The sequence below is a fragment of the Hypanus sabinus genome, chromosome 2 (genome assembly GCF_030144855.1).
Source record: "Hypanus sabinus isolate sHypSab1 chromosome 2, sHypSab1.hap1, whole genome shotgun sequence".
Taxonomy (NCBI): Eukaryota; Metazoa; Chordata; class Chondrichthyes; order Myliobatiformes; family Dasyatidae; genus Hypanus; species Hypanus sabinus.
The window spans coordinates 65,758,344-65,773,793 of record NC_082707.1 but is presented as its reverse complement, the minus strand read 5'-3'; the positions used below and the strand labels follow the sequence as shown (position 1 = coordinate 65,773,793).

At 37.3% G+C, this 15,450-nt stretch overlaps 1 protein-coding gene across 1 annotated transcript in view; it reads right to left on the bottom strand.

Moving 5' to 3' along the window:
- The window catches only part of dock10 (dedicator of cytokinesis 10), a 179,944-nt gene that overhangs the window by 14,968 nt on the left and 149,526 nt on the right, over positions 1–15,450 (bottom strand). The window contains exons 47-52 of the mRNA XM_059947468.1: positions 14,289–14,395; positions 12,843–12,965; positions 10,277–10,390; positions 2,328–2,474; positions 1,868–2,078; positions 172–362 (exon numbers count right to left, since the gene is read on the bottom strand). Coding sequence (XP_059803451.1) covers positions 172–362; positions 1,868–2,078; positions 2,328–2,474; positions 10,277–10,390; positions 12,843–12,965; positions 14,289–14,395 — 893 coding nt within the window. The remainder of the gene's footprint in view (positions 1–171; positions 363–1,867; positions 2,079–2,327; positions 2,475–10,276; positions 10,391–12,842; positions 12,966–14,288; positions 14,396–15,450) is intronic.

Sequence of the window (15,450 nt, the reverse complement as noted above, 5' to 3'; positions counted from 1 at the left end):
TTCTCAGCTGCATTTTGATGCCTTCTTGGTAATATATAACTTGTAGTCCTTTCTCTTGCTTTAAAATCAATACAACTTCTCAACCTACATGTTTGGTGAACTCATTGCAAATGCAGTACTCTCGCAGCTGGAAAAAAGAAAGGATATTTCCTTCGACTGTGATAACATTACCTTGGCGCTGACACTTCCTTGTAATTTGAGCTGAAGGCGAATCATGTCCACTTCACTCATCGAGCACAAGTGATTGAGTTCTGAAACCTTCCTCGACATTTCATCAATTGCCACCTCAATGGGGTTCAGTTCTGTACTGTGTTGATTAATAACTTGAATCCTCTTCTTAACATATGGAAATGTCTGGCTAGCTGCAGCAACAAACCAAACACACTTCTGAAATTAAGAAGCTTCATTTCCGTTTATTTGCACAAAATATGGAAATGAGAAGTCTTATCATTATACGAGCATTACTGTAAGGTAAGAAAGAACTTTTTAGTTTCAATGGAAACCAGAAGCCTATTGGTGCTGCCTGACTTCCTGAGAGTTTCCAGCATTTTCTATTCAATTCCTGACCCGTGGAAATAAACAAATATAATTGCAACAACAGTGGGCAATTCAGTTCATTCTAGTGTTTCATGTTAGAAAGAGAAAGCGCAATCCCAGCTCCATTTCCATTATCTAGTGACTTTTCCTGGCAGAGAACCTAGTTTAGACATCATACACCCCGATCATGGAAAAGAATAAAAGCAGGTGAAGTCCTTTCTGTAAGGCATCAGGGTTACAAATGAACATTAAAAATCATTGCTAATTATAACCCAATCATAAGATGTAAGGGGAACCTCAGGGGCAAGCTTTCCACACAGAGGGTGGCACGTAAACAGAATGAATGGAAATGGTTGAGGCAGGAATGTCTAAAAGACATTTGGACTGGTACATGGAAAGGGGTCAATAACTTAGGCATCTTGGTTGGCATGGACAAGTAGAGCCAGAGTGCCCATTTCTATGCTGTATTACTTAATGATTCTACTGCAGACAACCATTTAGTGAAGTTCCCTGGACAATTTAGAGGTACTCTTCAACATGAGGCTGAGTAAAAGCATGATGCAAAACTAGTCCACTTACTACAAATATTACTCTTGAAAACTGAATGCATTGTAATCTATTTACCCTTGTTTTATAGCTTTTCATTCATTAATGTTAAAATATTGTGTTTACTCAATATACCAACAATTTCATATGGTATGAGATCTGTGCAAACTAAATATATTCCAGTCATTTCAACTAATCAAATATTTTCTATTTGGATCTACAGTAATTAGTTTCTGACACTGAAGCAGCTTTTCATTGTCAGAAATTTCTATATAATTGTGTAATTTTCTATTGCAGCTTTGGCAGAATCAGAGATGTCATAAAAGCAGCTGAGCAGGGCCAGAGCTGGAAAATGGGATGCACGTGCAGAAATATAACTAGTGAACAGATCAAAACAGGTTGAGGTCTACAAACAGATCCTATAATCAATGAATAATTTATTAATTTAATTTGGTCATCAAATTGAAAATTGTACATTGATTTAAAAAAAACAGAAGTTGCTGCAAATTCTCAGCAGACCCAGTGTGGGGAAAGAAGATATTGTTGTTGGACTTGGTTTTCAAATCAGGGGAAGTTAGATATAAACTAATTATTAATGTGACATCAGTAGATCTATATTTTAGAAGCAGATGCAAATATTTCTGTATAGGTGGTTGGGAGCAACCAAATGCTAATGATTTTCTAAGCATTTTTATTTCAGATCATTTGTTTATTTTGAGAAATATTTTGATTACCAAATCCAATAAACTTGAGTTTGTTTTACTACTTTGAAACTCATACTCACTTGTTAAGATTGTCCTTCTCTTGCACTGTTCTTCTACTCCCCCATGTTTTTTTCCAGACAGGGTAAAAGGTGTCTCAAATACAAAACGTTTGATGTTGTGATGTTTCTCAAAATCTGTTCTTCTTTCAGCCAGTTCTTTTTCATCAAAATATGGCGTAACAAAGGTAACCTGGATATAGGCAAATTTTGAATCCAAATCTTTGGGATTGACCTGAGTGAAAAGATAAACAATTACTGCTTACTTTTTCTACTTGTGTAGAAAGAAATAGTTTCAGAATTAGAGATATTTTCATCAAAATATTTGCATATCATGTAAATTTAAGCTGAAGGTAAGTAGAATTTGTTAGTGACTACATATTTAATATATAACTCTATAATTTAAAAAATAGTAAACAGATTTTATTTATTTAAAAGATCCAATTTATTCAAAAGTTGTCCAGATTGTGTTTGCCAGCTTTACCTTGTTAGAATCTTGAATCATTTTCACATTCTCGGCACCATATTTATCAGAATACAGCTTCAACAACCTCTGAGAAATTTCTGAAAGTCCAGTCAGTTTGGGCTCTTTATAAATATATTCCTTGCTGTCATCTTCCTCAAAGAATGTCTGACCAATAAAACAAATACAAAAATTAAAACAATTCTACAATAATGTGGTTAGTGGCAATGCTGCTATAAAAAAGCAGAATGTTGGTGGTTTCGTCCCTCTTTCCAGTTGGACTGCAAAAAAAGTATCTAATATTTTAGCATTCCTGGGTTAGGAAGTTGTAGGAAATTTATCCATGGTTGTTGTTCCTGGCTTCTGTATCTAAATGATTCCTATTGAAAATTAATGCATATTTTATTCACCTTTCAAATCAGAATTGGTAACGTATTTGTTTCATCCCCACTCTTCAGAACTGTTAACACTATATTGATCTTGGACAGTGAAAAAGGTGAACTCAGCTGAACGCTTGTGAGTTAACAATACATCTGATACATCAAATAACCACAACCTTAGAGGAGCTTCGAGCCTTAGAACACTCCTTTATAGGCAATTGTCCTTTCAAGCGCCGAGAATATGAGAAGGACTTCAGTAAGTCCCAAAGGAAGAACTTCGTTATTCATAAGTCCTTCGGTTTCCATGACACTTTGTAAGGCTCACCTTCCCATCTCTTGTGTTTCAGTGGCCAACTGGCACTCTTGAGGGCACATGACTTGAACAAGACAGTTGTCTTTTCACCCTTTCACGATGATATGTAAGTGAGCCTTGTGAGTCAAAATAACCAGGCTCCAAGAAGGGAGTAATCTTTGCTTCACTCAAAATGTAGTCCTATAAAAAGCTTCTTCAAGCCCCTCCACACTTTCCATATTCTCCCATCATAAAATCAAGTGTATTCTGGACAATGTTCAAAGGCAAAGCAGGAGTGGAACTAATCACATAATGGAGATAATGGTGAAATAAAGTTTACACAAGGATACAAGTGGTTTAAAATGCCTTCTGACAAATGTTATAAACTGGAAGTTATTTATATTATGTATGTTCAAGCTTTCGGTCAGTAAAAATACTGTTAAAATAATGAATATGCTAGCTTTTATTACATGGAGAGACACAGAGATATTTCATCAAGATCCAAATTGCCGTGTTGGTTCAGTCACCTATCCTCAATTAACATCAAGTATAGAACAGTGTGAATAGAATGAGGCACAACACTCCAACAGATGGTCAGAGTTAGGAAAAGGCACCTCGTGAGATTGAAAGGTGAATTTCAAGATTAACTTGTACAGCAGCGAAAGAAGTAGTCTGGCAGATGGGCTTTAAGATGTCTGCTGTGAAAATAGAACAAAGGAAAACCTGTCACTGGAAAGTAGTGTGGAAACTAGAATCAGAAGACCCAAGGAGAGGGGTTTTTCAGCACAGGGATAGAGAAGTAGGTTGACATAAAGACTAAGATAAAGAACTTGAGGCATTGCAGCAAATTGAGGAGATCAGGTGGAGATAAGCAAGGACATGAGGATTTATGAATGAAAACAAAATGCTGGAAGGACTCAGCATGTCATGCAGCATCTGTGGTGAGAGTAACAGAGTCAATATTTTAGGTCAATGATCCTTCATCAGTTCCTGCATTTTAGTTGTATTTTCACTAAGTAAAAGATAATAATGTTGCTGAGAAGAAACTAAGCAATGGTGTCAGCTGATAGGATGTGATGTTTTGAATTCTTTGAAGGAGAGATTCACAGTTGATGAAAATCTCTTAATTCACTTTCAGTGGGAAGCCAGTGACTCCCTCATATTCCAAATAGGTTACAATTTTTAGTGGGAAACCTAGTAGAATGACTTAAATGTTACTAATGTCCAGTTTGACATAATTTGACTTAATTGATCAGAATTTGACTTTATTTTACCAGCAACTATTATTATGCATTCATTGATATTAATCTTATTAGATTGAAGGTGAAAGTTCAGAACTGTCACAGAAATGATATGTGGATCCAACTCCTTTTCTACAGAAAACTAAAAGTGATTTGAAAACTCTTAAAACTCTGTGGGCATCAGATAAAGATCAGCAACTAACTTTAAAAAATGCAAACTTATTATCCACCAAAAGCTACAGCAGTTCTGTTTGTGACATTAAACTAGGAAGGCCTGAAATGGCAGCAGGACACTACCTACAGCTACACCATTATTACTATCGGCTCCAGCTCTCTTGAATAAAAGTTATAGAAGCTTTCCGTCAGTTTCTTACCCAGGATGACTCCTTGTGATGAAGAGTTTGATGTAATTTTCCCTGACTGCACCAAAATGGAATGATTTAATTTTGACTTCAGCCATAACGTATCTTTATGACAAATTAAAATCAACATCATCTAAATAATTTCTCCATAATCACCTCACATTCCAATCACCAACAAACCTGCAAATAATTAGGGTGTCTGCACCCACAGCACCCAAGCAATAAACTACAGCATCCCATTTCACACTCCGGTGCCAGATACAAAGACTAGCCTGAAATCAACAGGCATCCGTCCCCACCCATGGCAACTATGACTTTCACCCTATATACACTTCTGCTCCACTATCTTCCTTGAAAGAGACTTCATTTTGAAGACTTTGGCCACTGCTCATAATCACTTCTTTTATGACTCATTTCCTTCATTACAACTTTGTGAAACTCTCTTTGACGTTCCTCAACATTGAAGCCATTATTCAAATACTAATTGACCATTTCATTTATTACATATGAAAGGTATGTCAAGAGTATTTTGATTTTTACTTAAAGGACGAAGCCAACAAAATGTCTCAAGTAACTATCCTATATTATTAATTGTTGATGAAGTTATTTGGTTGTTTGTGTATTCATCCTGACATCTCATTAATGACACACCAGGAAAGTGGCAAATTATAAAATCCATTTATTGTAGAATTTAGCAATCAGTCCATTTCCCATTTATGTAACGGAGGTAATAATTCTGTTCACACGACACATTTGCTCCAAATTCACTTATTCAGAACTTGTTTTGTTACAAATCGACTTTCAAAAAGGAGAGCCAAGTTTATACTTAACTCACATTAAATTTCTTTTACACCTTATAGGAAAGCTATGATTTGAGTACCACTTCCAAAGTATACATTCCAATTAGAATTAATGGCCTGGACATCTTTGCATGTTTGTAAACGTGTGATAAAAGTACTCTTTGAGGGACCAGTATGAATTGTGGACTAAACCAGAGGAGGGAGGGAGGGAAGCAACTTAATTACATGAGAAAATATAATGAATTCCATGCCGTCTCTATAACATCATGCAAAAAAAAAAGAAAAATGCTTGAAAACAAAACTAGTTGCAAGAGAAGTTTAAAATTTAAAACATTATCTCCAAAGAGTTGGATTCTTTAGTTAAAAGTTCAAAATTGGGAGCCAATTTGGCAGCTTTTCTTTAAACAATAGATGGCAGAGGACACCTGGGTTAAAATTAAAGTAATCATTACCCTCTCCTTACAGAAAGGACAAGTGAGAATTTCAGAGGTTGCTTCACTGAAATAATCACAGGACAGTTCATCCCTGGTTGGGCTTTCCCTAACCCAGTTTGCTTCATCATCACCTATCAGTATACAGTGTTTGGGCAACAAAATTAATAGACATTGCACAGAGATAACACTGCTGCTGGCATGTAGTCACGGGGAGTATGAGCAGTCTCCGCTGCTGTCTTTCCTCACTAGCCCAGGTTGTTGTGACTAATTATAGACATTAGTGACAGGATTTACAAAATGGAGTAGAAATGACTGCAATTCTTCAGTTATTATGGTATGTAAATTATAGATCATCAATATATTTACTTCAAAAGAAAGTTTGCAGAAAATGGTCAGAAATTTCTGTAAATTAGGGAAGTAATCTTAATTGCAACAATGAAAAGTTATTTCACTAGGACTTTAATTTTTCATACATTCTTGTTTTAGAATTGGCCCTGTCTTTTAAGTTGAGTTTAGGTCAGACATTAGTCATGTAAAACCAGTGAAATACAATTCACTTAAAAAATATGCACATGCCATGGTAGTGTTTGTTTCCTTAGAATAGCATTTCAAATATAACATTGTCTTGACACACATTCATGATAAATACTGACACCATGTGGTCTATTCTGGATGTTACATGAAAGAGTCTACTTGGAAAAACTGAACACAGGAATCCTAAAATCACACAGGCCTAAGGGCTCATTGAAACAGACCCTTGGGTCCCTGTGTCCATTCTGGTCATCAATTACCTATCAATACTAATCCTATTTCCTAGCACTCAGTCCATGACCTGTATGTGATGGTGTTCAAGTGCTCATCTACTTGCCATTAGCAAAGCTGAAACAAAGTGGACCGTCTTCGAAGTTCCAGCCATCTCAGGGGTGTTAGCTGGCAATTCACCAACAACCATACAACAATGGATGGTGTACACTAGCAATTTCCATTCACTTAGAAGAATGGAGCATCCTGTCAGGGTGAGGCATGTTTATACCAATACCAAGGTATATCATCTGTTGATGTTAATGATGGTTAATGGTTAAGGTGAATGAGATATTAGATTTTATAGATTTAAAAAAATAATTTATTTGAAATGTATGATCTTTGAAATAATTTGTAGGACTAATATAATATTTTGAAAATTAAAATTATGCATGAAGATAGGCTTTGTAAGTGAAGAAGTATGAGAAATAAATAACATCAGAATATTTCCACAATTCACCAAGGTAACGAGGAGGCACAGATGTTTTTAAAAAGACCATAAAATAGCTTTATATGAATTGTCTTCCTCAAACACCTGTTGCTCATTTACAGTGAAAACTTACTGAAGCTTAAAAGGTAGAAATGCTAGAAGTTTGTAGTTTACCTTCTGTGAAATTGACCAATCCACAGTTTGAATGAAGTGGGATTAGAAAAGAGAGATCATTTGGATAAGGATACAGATGCATAATCCTTATTATGTGAGGATAAAATGTCATGGATTTGGCCCTCACATTCATACCATGCTTTGTTATTTGCAATGAAATGGTTAGAATCTTGTGAGATAGGCAATTAATTGGGAAGTTATGTTACTCATTGAGAAAATCAGGCCATACTCAGGTTGGCGGAACAACACCTTATATTCCATCTGGATAGCCTCCAAATTAATGGCAAAAAAAATCAAATTCTCGAACTGCTGATAAAGTCCCCCTCTTCACCATTCCTGATCCCCTTTTCCCTCTCTCACCTTATCTCCTTGCCTCCGATCACCTCCCTCCGGTGCTTCCCCCCCACCTGTTCTTTCTTCCATGGCCTTCTGTCCTCTTCTATCAGACTCCCCCCTTTCCAGCCGTGTATCATTCTCCCCAATCAACTTCCCAGCTCTTTACTGCATCTCTCCCCCTCCCATTTTACCCATTACCTTGTGTTCCTCTTTCCCATTCCCCACTTTTAAATTTACTCATCTTTTTTTTTCCAGTCCTGCCAAACAGTCTAGGCTTGAAACATCGACTGTACTCTTTTCCATAGATACTGTCTGGCCTGCTGAGTTCCTCCAGCATTTTGTGTATGTTGCTTGGATTTCCAGCATCTGCAGATTTTCTCTTTTTTTTTAATAATTCATTAAGATGTTTGAGCTGTAAATTTAGCTGGTGGAAGCAGCATGTCATGTTTATCATTGCATATAGGAAATATTAATGGGAAATTATGGGCAAAGCATGATGGCAAAATGCATAAATGAAATTTCCTATATGTTGTATGAAATATTTTGGTGCTTCACTTGGAGAAAAGCTCTGCCAAAACTTTGAAAAGGCACACTGGAAGTTTTGTTCTTAGAAGATCTTGATTACGTGGTTATGTAGTTGCAAATCATTTTCAGATTGTTTCCTACTTTGCCCAAGTTGCACTGAGAGGAGAGACAATAAACTGCAAGCTTATTGTGGAAAAAAACAAAGTGTACACACGCAAAATCATAGCTAAAATTATTCGGAAGTAAAAGTTAATGTGGAAAATTCTGCTCTTTAAGCATCATTCAACCCATAATTCATGCAAGTGAGCAAAATTTGAATATTATTTGATGGTTAATGAATGTAACAAAATATTAGCACTACATTGTTCTTCACTTGTGTGACAGCAAGACACATGTCTGGGTGAAATGCAAGGATCACCAACCACAGCTTTTTAATATCATCTTAGTCTAGTTCAAAAAACTTAGCTGTTAGTGTGATTGTATTAAATAATGAGCACTGATGATTTTTGTAAAGAATAACGCACAGTACATATACAAATGAATATAAAAGTGATGGACAGCATATGCTTCAAGAAGGAGAGAGTGGATAAATCCTCAGGACCCGACGAAGTGTTCCCCTGGAACCTCAGGGAGACTAGTGCAGAAATTGCAGAGGCCCCAGCAGAGGTATTTAAAACACCCTTAGCCATGGGTGAGGGGGATCTTCTTCACTCAGAGGGTGGTGAGAGTGCAGAATGAGCTGCCAGCGCAAGTGGTGGGTGCGTGGTTGATTTCTACATTTAAGGGAAATTTATATGGGTAGGGGACGGATAGGAGGGAAATGGAGGGCTATGGCCCAGGTTCAGTTCAATGGGACAAGGCAGATCAATGGTTTAGCACAGACCAGATGGTCTGAAGGGCCTGTTTCTGTACTGTAGTGTTCAATGACTCTAAAACAAACACTGGATGTGTGATATTAACTACAGGTGTGTACATTGAGTAGTGTCTTCATGTTATGGATGAGCTGGACACTCCTAGACTTAATTAAATACGATTTGTTTAAAATATAAAAGTTATTAGAAATGGTCAACACATATAGATTTTAATAAAGAAATACAACATTGAAATCTAAGATGAATAGTAATTTCATATCTCAAAATGATGATTATCATAATATTCAACAACATAAATTATTAGCCAATGATGGGTTATTTACAGAAGATGTTAAGGGGAAGCTTGATGTCAATGGGTTTTGAAAGAAAGAGCAACAGAGAGTAAAAAACTTACCACAGCCTTGAGGTATTTGGAAAAAAAAGGGAAAAATAACATATTAAACAAAATATATACATTGTTGCATAAGCATACCAAACAAGTATGCAGTACTCTGTGGGATTTACTGGTGAGAAAAAGAAGTGATGATTTGACAGTATTTTCAATGGTAATATTTTACAAAGTCCAAAAAGCTAGATTGGAAGATTCGACAAAGAGAGACTTAGAAGCTCTATTGGAGCAAGTTTCAATTAGTTAATTATTCTTTTTAATCAATAGTTGATATTTAGTTACAGTTATTTAATAAAATTGAATTATTACTTACCATACGATATATTCTTTTCCAATAAGCCTCTTTTCAGTGCTGTTACACTTTTGACCCTTTTCAGACTCACTTTTACATTATACCAACTTTACGATACTATTTAAGGAATTCTACCATCATTCTTGAAATTGTGCTCTATAAATGATAATATGAATATCCAAAATGCTCATGGAAAGCAATAGGTTTTACAGGATCATAGGGAATCTAATGTGAGATGCTCAACATGATCCAGTACTTCTGTATCATATACTGGGAAATGTAATGACTACAGTTTGTGTTAGATCACAACTTCTGTGCTATTCCAGGACAGTTATAGTTAACCGTGGAGAAAATGGCCCACTTAGAGAAAATGCAAATTATGAAGAAAAAAATCTTTTTTTTAAATAGGGTAACATTAAGTAGGAAATGTTAAGATAAGTTCAACACAGGATCAGAACTTTTACAAAGTTTTTGCACAAAGGATTTGTGGAGATTTTAGCGATCAGAATGAAGGTAAAATAAAATTGCTGACAGGTTGAAATTGCATTTAAAATGAAGCCTGCTACAGAACCAAACTGAATGTGAGTGATGTCTTGAACCAGGATCTGGTTCAGGATCTGTCACATGAGCACGTTGCACTTACCTGTCCATAAAAAGCAACTCGGTAGTATCTTCCAAACAATCGTTTTTCCAAATGTGCAACCTCTGTTATCTTAAGATAGGATCGATGGATGTTGTAGTACAATTCTGCCAATCTCTGTAGAGAGTGGAATGTTTATATGACAATTGTACCTATCTAAAAAGCTACATTGACAGAACAGCACAAACAGTTCACAGAATCATTTGAGTATTACAACACAGAGGGATTATGATAGGAATTAGGGAAATTCTATTGCGTTAGCATTCATTTCGAAAGGACTAGAATATAAAAGCGATGATGTAAAGCTGAGGCTTTACGAAGCTTTGGTTAGAAAGCACTTGAAAATGTTTTGCTGTATCACCAACGCCTCCTACCCTCCCAGAGATGCAGGGAGAGTTAAGGTGAGTTGGAGAGGGGGAGATAAAGCAGAGCAAAACAAAATCATAAGTTTGAAGTGAAGGAAAATGTTTCTCTTCAAAACGGCAGCACTTTGTACAATTTACTTTTAGATCTAAGTTAAAGTCAACGTCAAAGTAACTTTAGTATTACGGTATATATATGTCACTATATACTACCTTGAGATTGATTTTCTTTAAGGTATTTATAGGAAAATACAGAAATATAATAGAATATATGGAAAACCATACATAAACTAAGACTGACAAACAATGTGCAAAAGAAGACAAATTGTGCAAATAAAAATAATAAATAAATAATACTGAGAAAATGAATAGCAGAATCCTTGAAAGTGAATCTGTAGGTTGTGGAATTAGTTCAGAGAGAAGATATCCATGCTGGTTCAGGAGCCTGATGGTTGTAGGGTAATAGTAGCTCCTAAACCTGGTGGTGTGGGACCTAAGGCTCCTGTACCTCCTTCATAACGGCAACAGTGAGAAAAGAGCATGGCCTGGATGATTGGGGTCCTTGATGATAGATGCTTCTTTCTTGTGGCAGCACTCCTTAAAATTGTGCTGAATGCTGGGAAGGGCTTTGCCTGAAATGGACTGAGATGTACTGAGGCTGTCTATAAGAAGGGTCAGAGCCATCTCTACTTCCTGGGGAGACTGAGGTCCTTTAACATCTGCCGGACAATGCTGAGGATGTTCTACGAGTTTGTGGTGGCCAGTGCTATCATGTTTGCTGTTGTGTGCTGGGGCAGCAGGCTGAGGGTAGCAGATACCAACAGAATCAACAAACTCATTCACAAGGCCAGTGATGTTGTGGGGGTGGAACTGGACTCTCTGACGGTGGTGTCTGAAAAGAGGATGCTGTCCAAGTTGCATGCCATCTTGGACAATGACTCCCATCCACTCCATAATGTACTGGTTAGGCACAGGAATACGTTCAGCCAGAGACTCGTTCCACTGAGATGCAACAATGAGCATCAAAGGAAGTCATTCCTGCCTGTGGCCATCAAACTTTACAACTCCTCCCTCGGAGTGTCAGACACCCTGAGCCAGTAGGCTGGTCCTGGACTTATTTCCACTTGGAATAATTTGCTTATTATTATTTAATTATTTATTGTTTTATATTGCTATATTTCTATTCTATTCTTGGTTGGTGCGACTGTAACAAAACCCAATTTCCCTCGGGATCAATAAAGTATGTCTGTCTGTATCCACCCACTTACTGTAAACTTTTCCATTCCTGTACCAGGCTGTGATGCAACCAGTCAATATACTCTACACAATATGAACTGTGCAGCTATAGATGTTTGTCAATGACATGCTAAATCTATGTAAACTTCTAAGAAAGTAGAGGGCTGTCATGCCTTCTAAGTGTTGATCCTTACATTCTGGTCTAAGGACAGATCTTCTAATATGATAATGCCAAGGAATTTAAAGTTACCAACTCTCTGCACCTTCAATCCCCTCATGTACCTTCAGCTTCCTTCTGCTGTAGTGGGTAATCAGCTATTCAGTTCTGAGGCTGAGTGAGATGTTGTTGTGGCATGATTCAACCAGATTTTCAATTACTCCCTCCACCCCCGACATGCCGATTCATCACCACCTTACATTCGGCCAGCAACAATGGTGTCAGCAAACTTGAATATGGCATTGGAGCTGGACTTAAGTATGCAATCATAGGTGTAAAGTGAGCAGAGAGGTGGCAAACCCACAGCCTTGTGGTCCCCCTGTGCTGATGGTGATTCTGGAGGAGATGGTGTTGCCAATCTACACTGACTGAGGTCTTCAAGTGAGGAAATCGAGGATCCAGATGCACAGAGATATTGAGGCTTCGATTACAACGATTAGTAAAGAGGATGATAGTACTTGAGTTTCCCCAAAAGGGTTTATTCGGATTAACATGACATTTCATCAAACTCTATCTATCTTGCAATTTGACATGGCAAAGAATATTTTAGTCTAAATTGTTCAATAACAGAACTTCCTCGGGGAAGAATCATCAATAAATTAAAATTTTACTTTTCCTACCTTTTACAACATAATAGCTCTTTTCATATTAAAATAATACTGATAAACATTGCTCATCAAAGATATGAGTTTGAAATGCCTTAGTTAAGAACCACCTTGTTTTCAATTGCAGATTAACCAAGTCCCTATAGTACCTTGAAGTCTCTTTTTTTCTCATAAACCAGGATAACAGGTTTGTAGACATCTGCAATGAGTTCATGCCGTTCGGATTTCCATAGGTAATCAACACATGCTTCCAGCTGCTCCACAAGAGTATCCTATTAACAAATGAAACAGTCGTAATCTCTTGAAACTCAAACCTGGATGTGCAGCTCCTCTACCCCTTCCATCCTGCACCAGAGGCCTGAAGGCTCTTCACTTCTTCCTTGAATGTAATCTAACCAATTTCCCTCCATCAACACATTAATTCTTCTGGCTTAACTCGCCTTCACATTGAACAACTTCTTCAGTTCTATAGATCCAAGATATACCCGCCTTTTGGTGCACTTTGCGGAACAGTCCTTTGTCTGGGCCCTACTCAGGCACCCTCCTTCAGTTACGTCGTATACAGTACTGGTGATAAAGATTAGCTTTATTCCCACGTACGGCAAAACATATAGTGAAATGCATTATTTGTGGCAATGCCACAGTCGAATGTGAACTAGAGGCAGCCTGTAATGTCAGCATACTTGCAGTCTCAAAACAGCATGCACACAACTTACTAACCCTAACTCACCCCGTTCCTGGAATGTGGGGGGAAACCAGAGCACCTGGAGGAAATCCACGCAGTCAAGGGGAGAACATACAAATTCCTTACAGGCAATGACTGACAGGAATAGAACTCCGATTACGGATTGTGGCACTGTAATAACACTACTCTAGCACTATGTTACCATCTTGTTTCTGCACACTTAAAAAACTTGGAAGTGCCATGGCATTCACTGCCATTTTACATGCTGTTCACACTTTGAGACAATCTATCCTGATTCCCCCCTTTCCTTTCCCTATCTCAGGGACAGCCCAATGACAGAATATCTATTACAAACCTACAGACTGTCACAGCTATCTCAGATATATACAGCTGAGATAGTTGAGGCAGGCTGTAGACTTGTAATTTTTGTAACTGATATTTGTCACTGGGCTATCCTCCAAAATGGAGATAGAGAGATAGCAAGATCTCATTCTCCAATATTCGTAAATTCATCTGTATGCTAATCAGCCTCCATATCAAGTAAAATGCATTTTGCTTTCTCAAGTAAATGGTGACAATCGTGAATGTTAATTCCAGCCAATGAGTCATTGGAAAGCAACCCTAATGTCTAAAAGTGGCAATGATTTCTAGTTTTGCTTCTATTTATTGCAGTGACGACAGAGCCATATGCAGTAGTCCAATGTGGCCTTGCCATGCAATGATGCAGCATCACACTGACGCAGCAACCCGGAATGGCAGTGATGACAGCACCATATGCAATAGTCCAATGTGGCTTTGCACATCAAAAATAAATTTCTCAGCTTCCACTCATAGTATCTGACTTCTTGGAATGGGAAGTAAAAATTCTGCAACATTATCAATCCAAGCAATTTGTGTTGACGTTACCAACCTCACTATATGGGGTGTCTTGCATTCCACAGTCTTCCTTCATTGCTCCCTCTTCTTTTACATTGGGGGTAATTGTTTGAAAGGCTGACCATCCCATTGAAAACAAACCTAAGACAAAAGATACTGGCAAATTCATTCATATATTTACACTAAACAAAATACTGGAAACAAGCACATTTTAGCAAGTGTAATTGAAGACAATTACAGGAAAATTATTGCAAGTTTTACAGTATAATTGTACCAACTTCACAAGAAACACAGCTTATAGTTAATAACTAGTCATTTTATTTACATTAACCATTGAATTACACCTATGGTTCAAAAAATTTCAAACTCATCTTGCATATTCCAGAATCAGTACATTCATAACTGCAGCACATGACAGGGTTGTGATTGCTCAGTGTAAGAGGCTGCAAAAGGACTACAATTTGATACATTGACTTTGACAACAGTCAATAATAACATGACCAATAACTGTGCCAGAAAAGATCACTTCCTTCATTATTTAATGAGTTGCAACACCCCTTTAGGGACGCTTTTTCTGAAAATACCATAACTTAACATTTCCTGCTTTTGGTGGGAATTTATTTATTTATTCATTTAGAGATACAGCACAGAACAGGCCCTTCTGCCTCCACAAGTGCATTATCCAGCAACCCACCTATTTAATCCTAGCCTAATCACAGGACAATTTACAATGACCAATTAACCTATTAACAGGTAGATCACTGGAATATGGGAGAAAACTGGAGCACCCAGAGGAAAGCCATGCTTCATGGGGGAGGACGTACAAAATCCTTACAGAGGACAACAGAGTTGAACTCTGATGCCCTGAGCTGTAATAGTGTTGTGTTAACCCCGGCGCTACCATGGTGCGCTGTACATAACCTCTTAAATATTATCTCTGTATTGACTACTGACATATTGGTTGCCAGGCATCTTAAGTGCTTTACGTACAGCTGAAGAGTAGTAATTTAGAAAAGCACAACAGCTACTGTGCACACAGCAAGCTCTAACACAGTGGTATGATTATGATCATATGATCCGTTTTACTACGCGAGATTAGCATTGACTAGGCATCATGGGATATTTACCCTACTCTTCCTCAAAATAAAGTATGAGATAGTTATGTCCATGAGAAAATAGAATCAGAATCAGGTTTA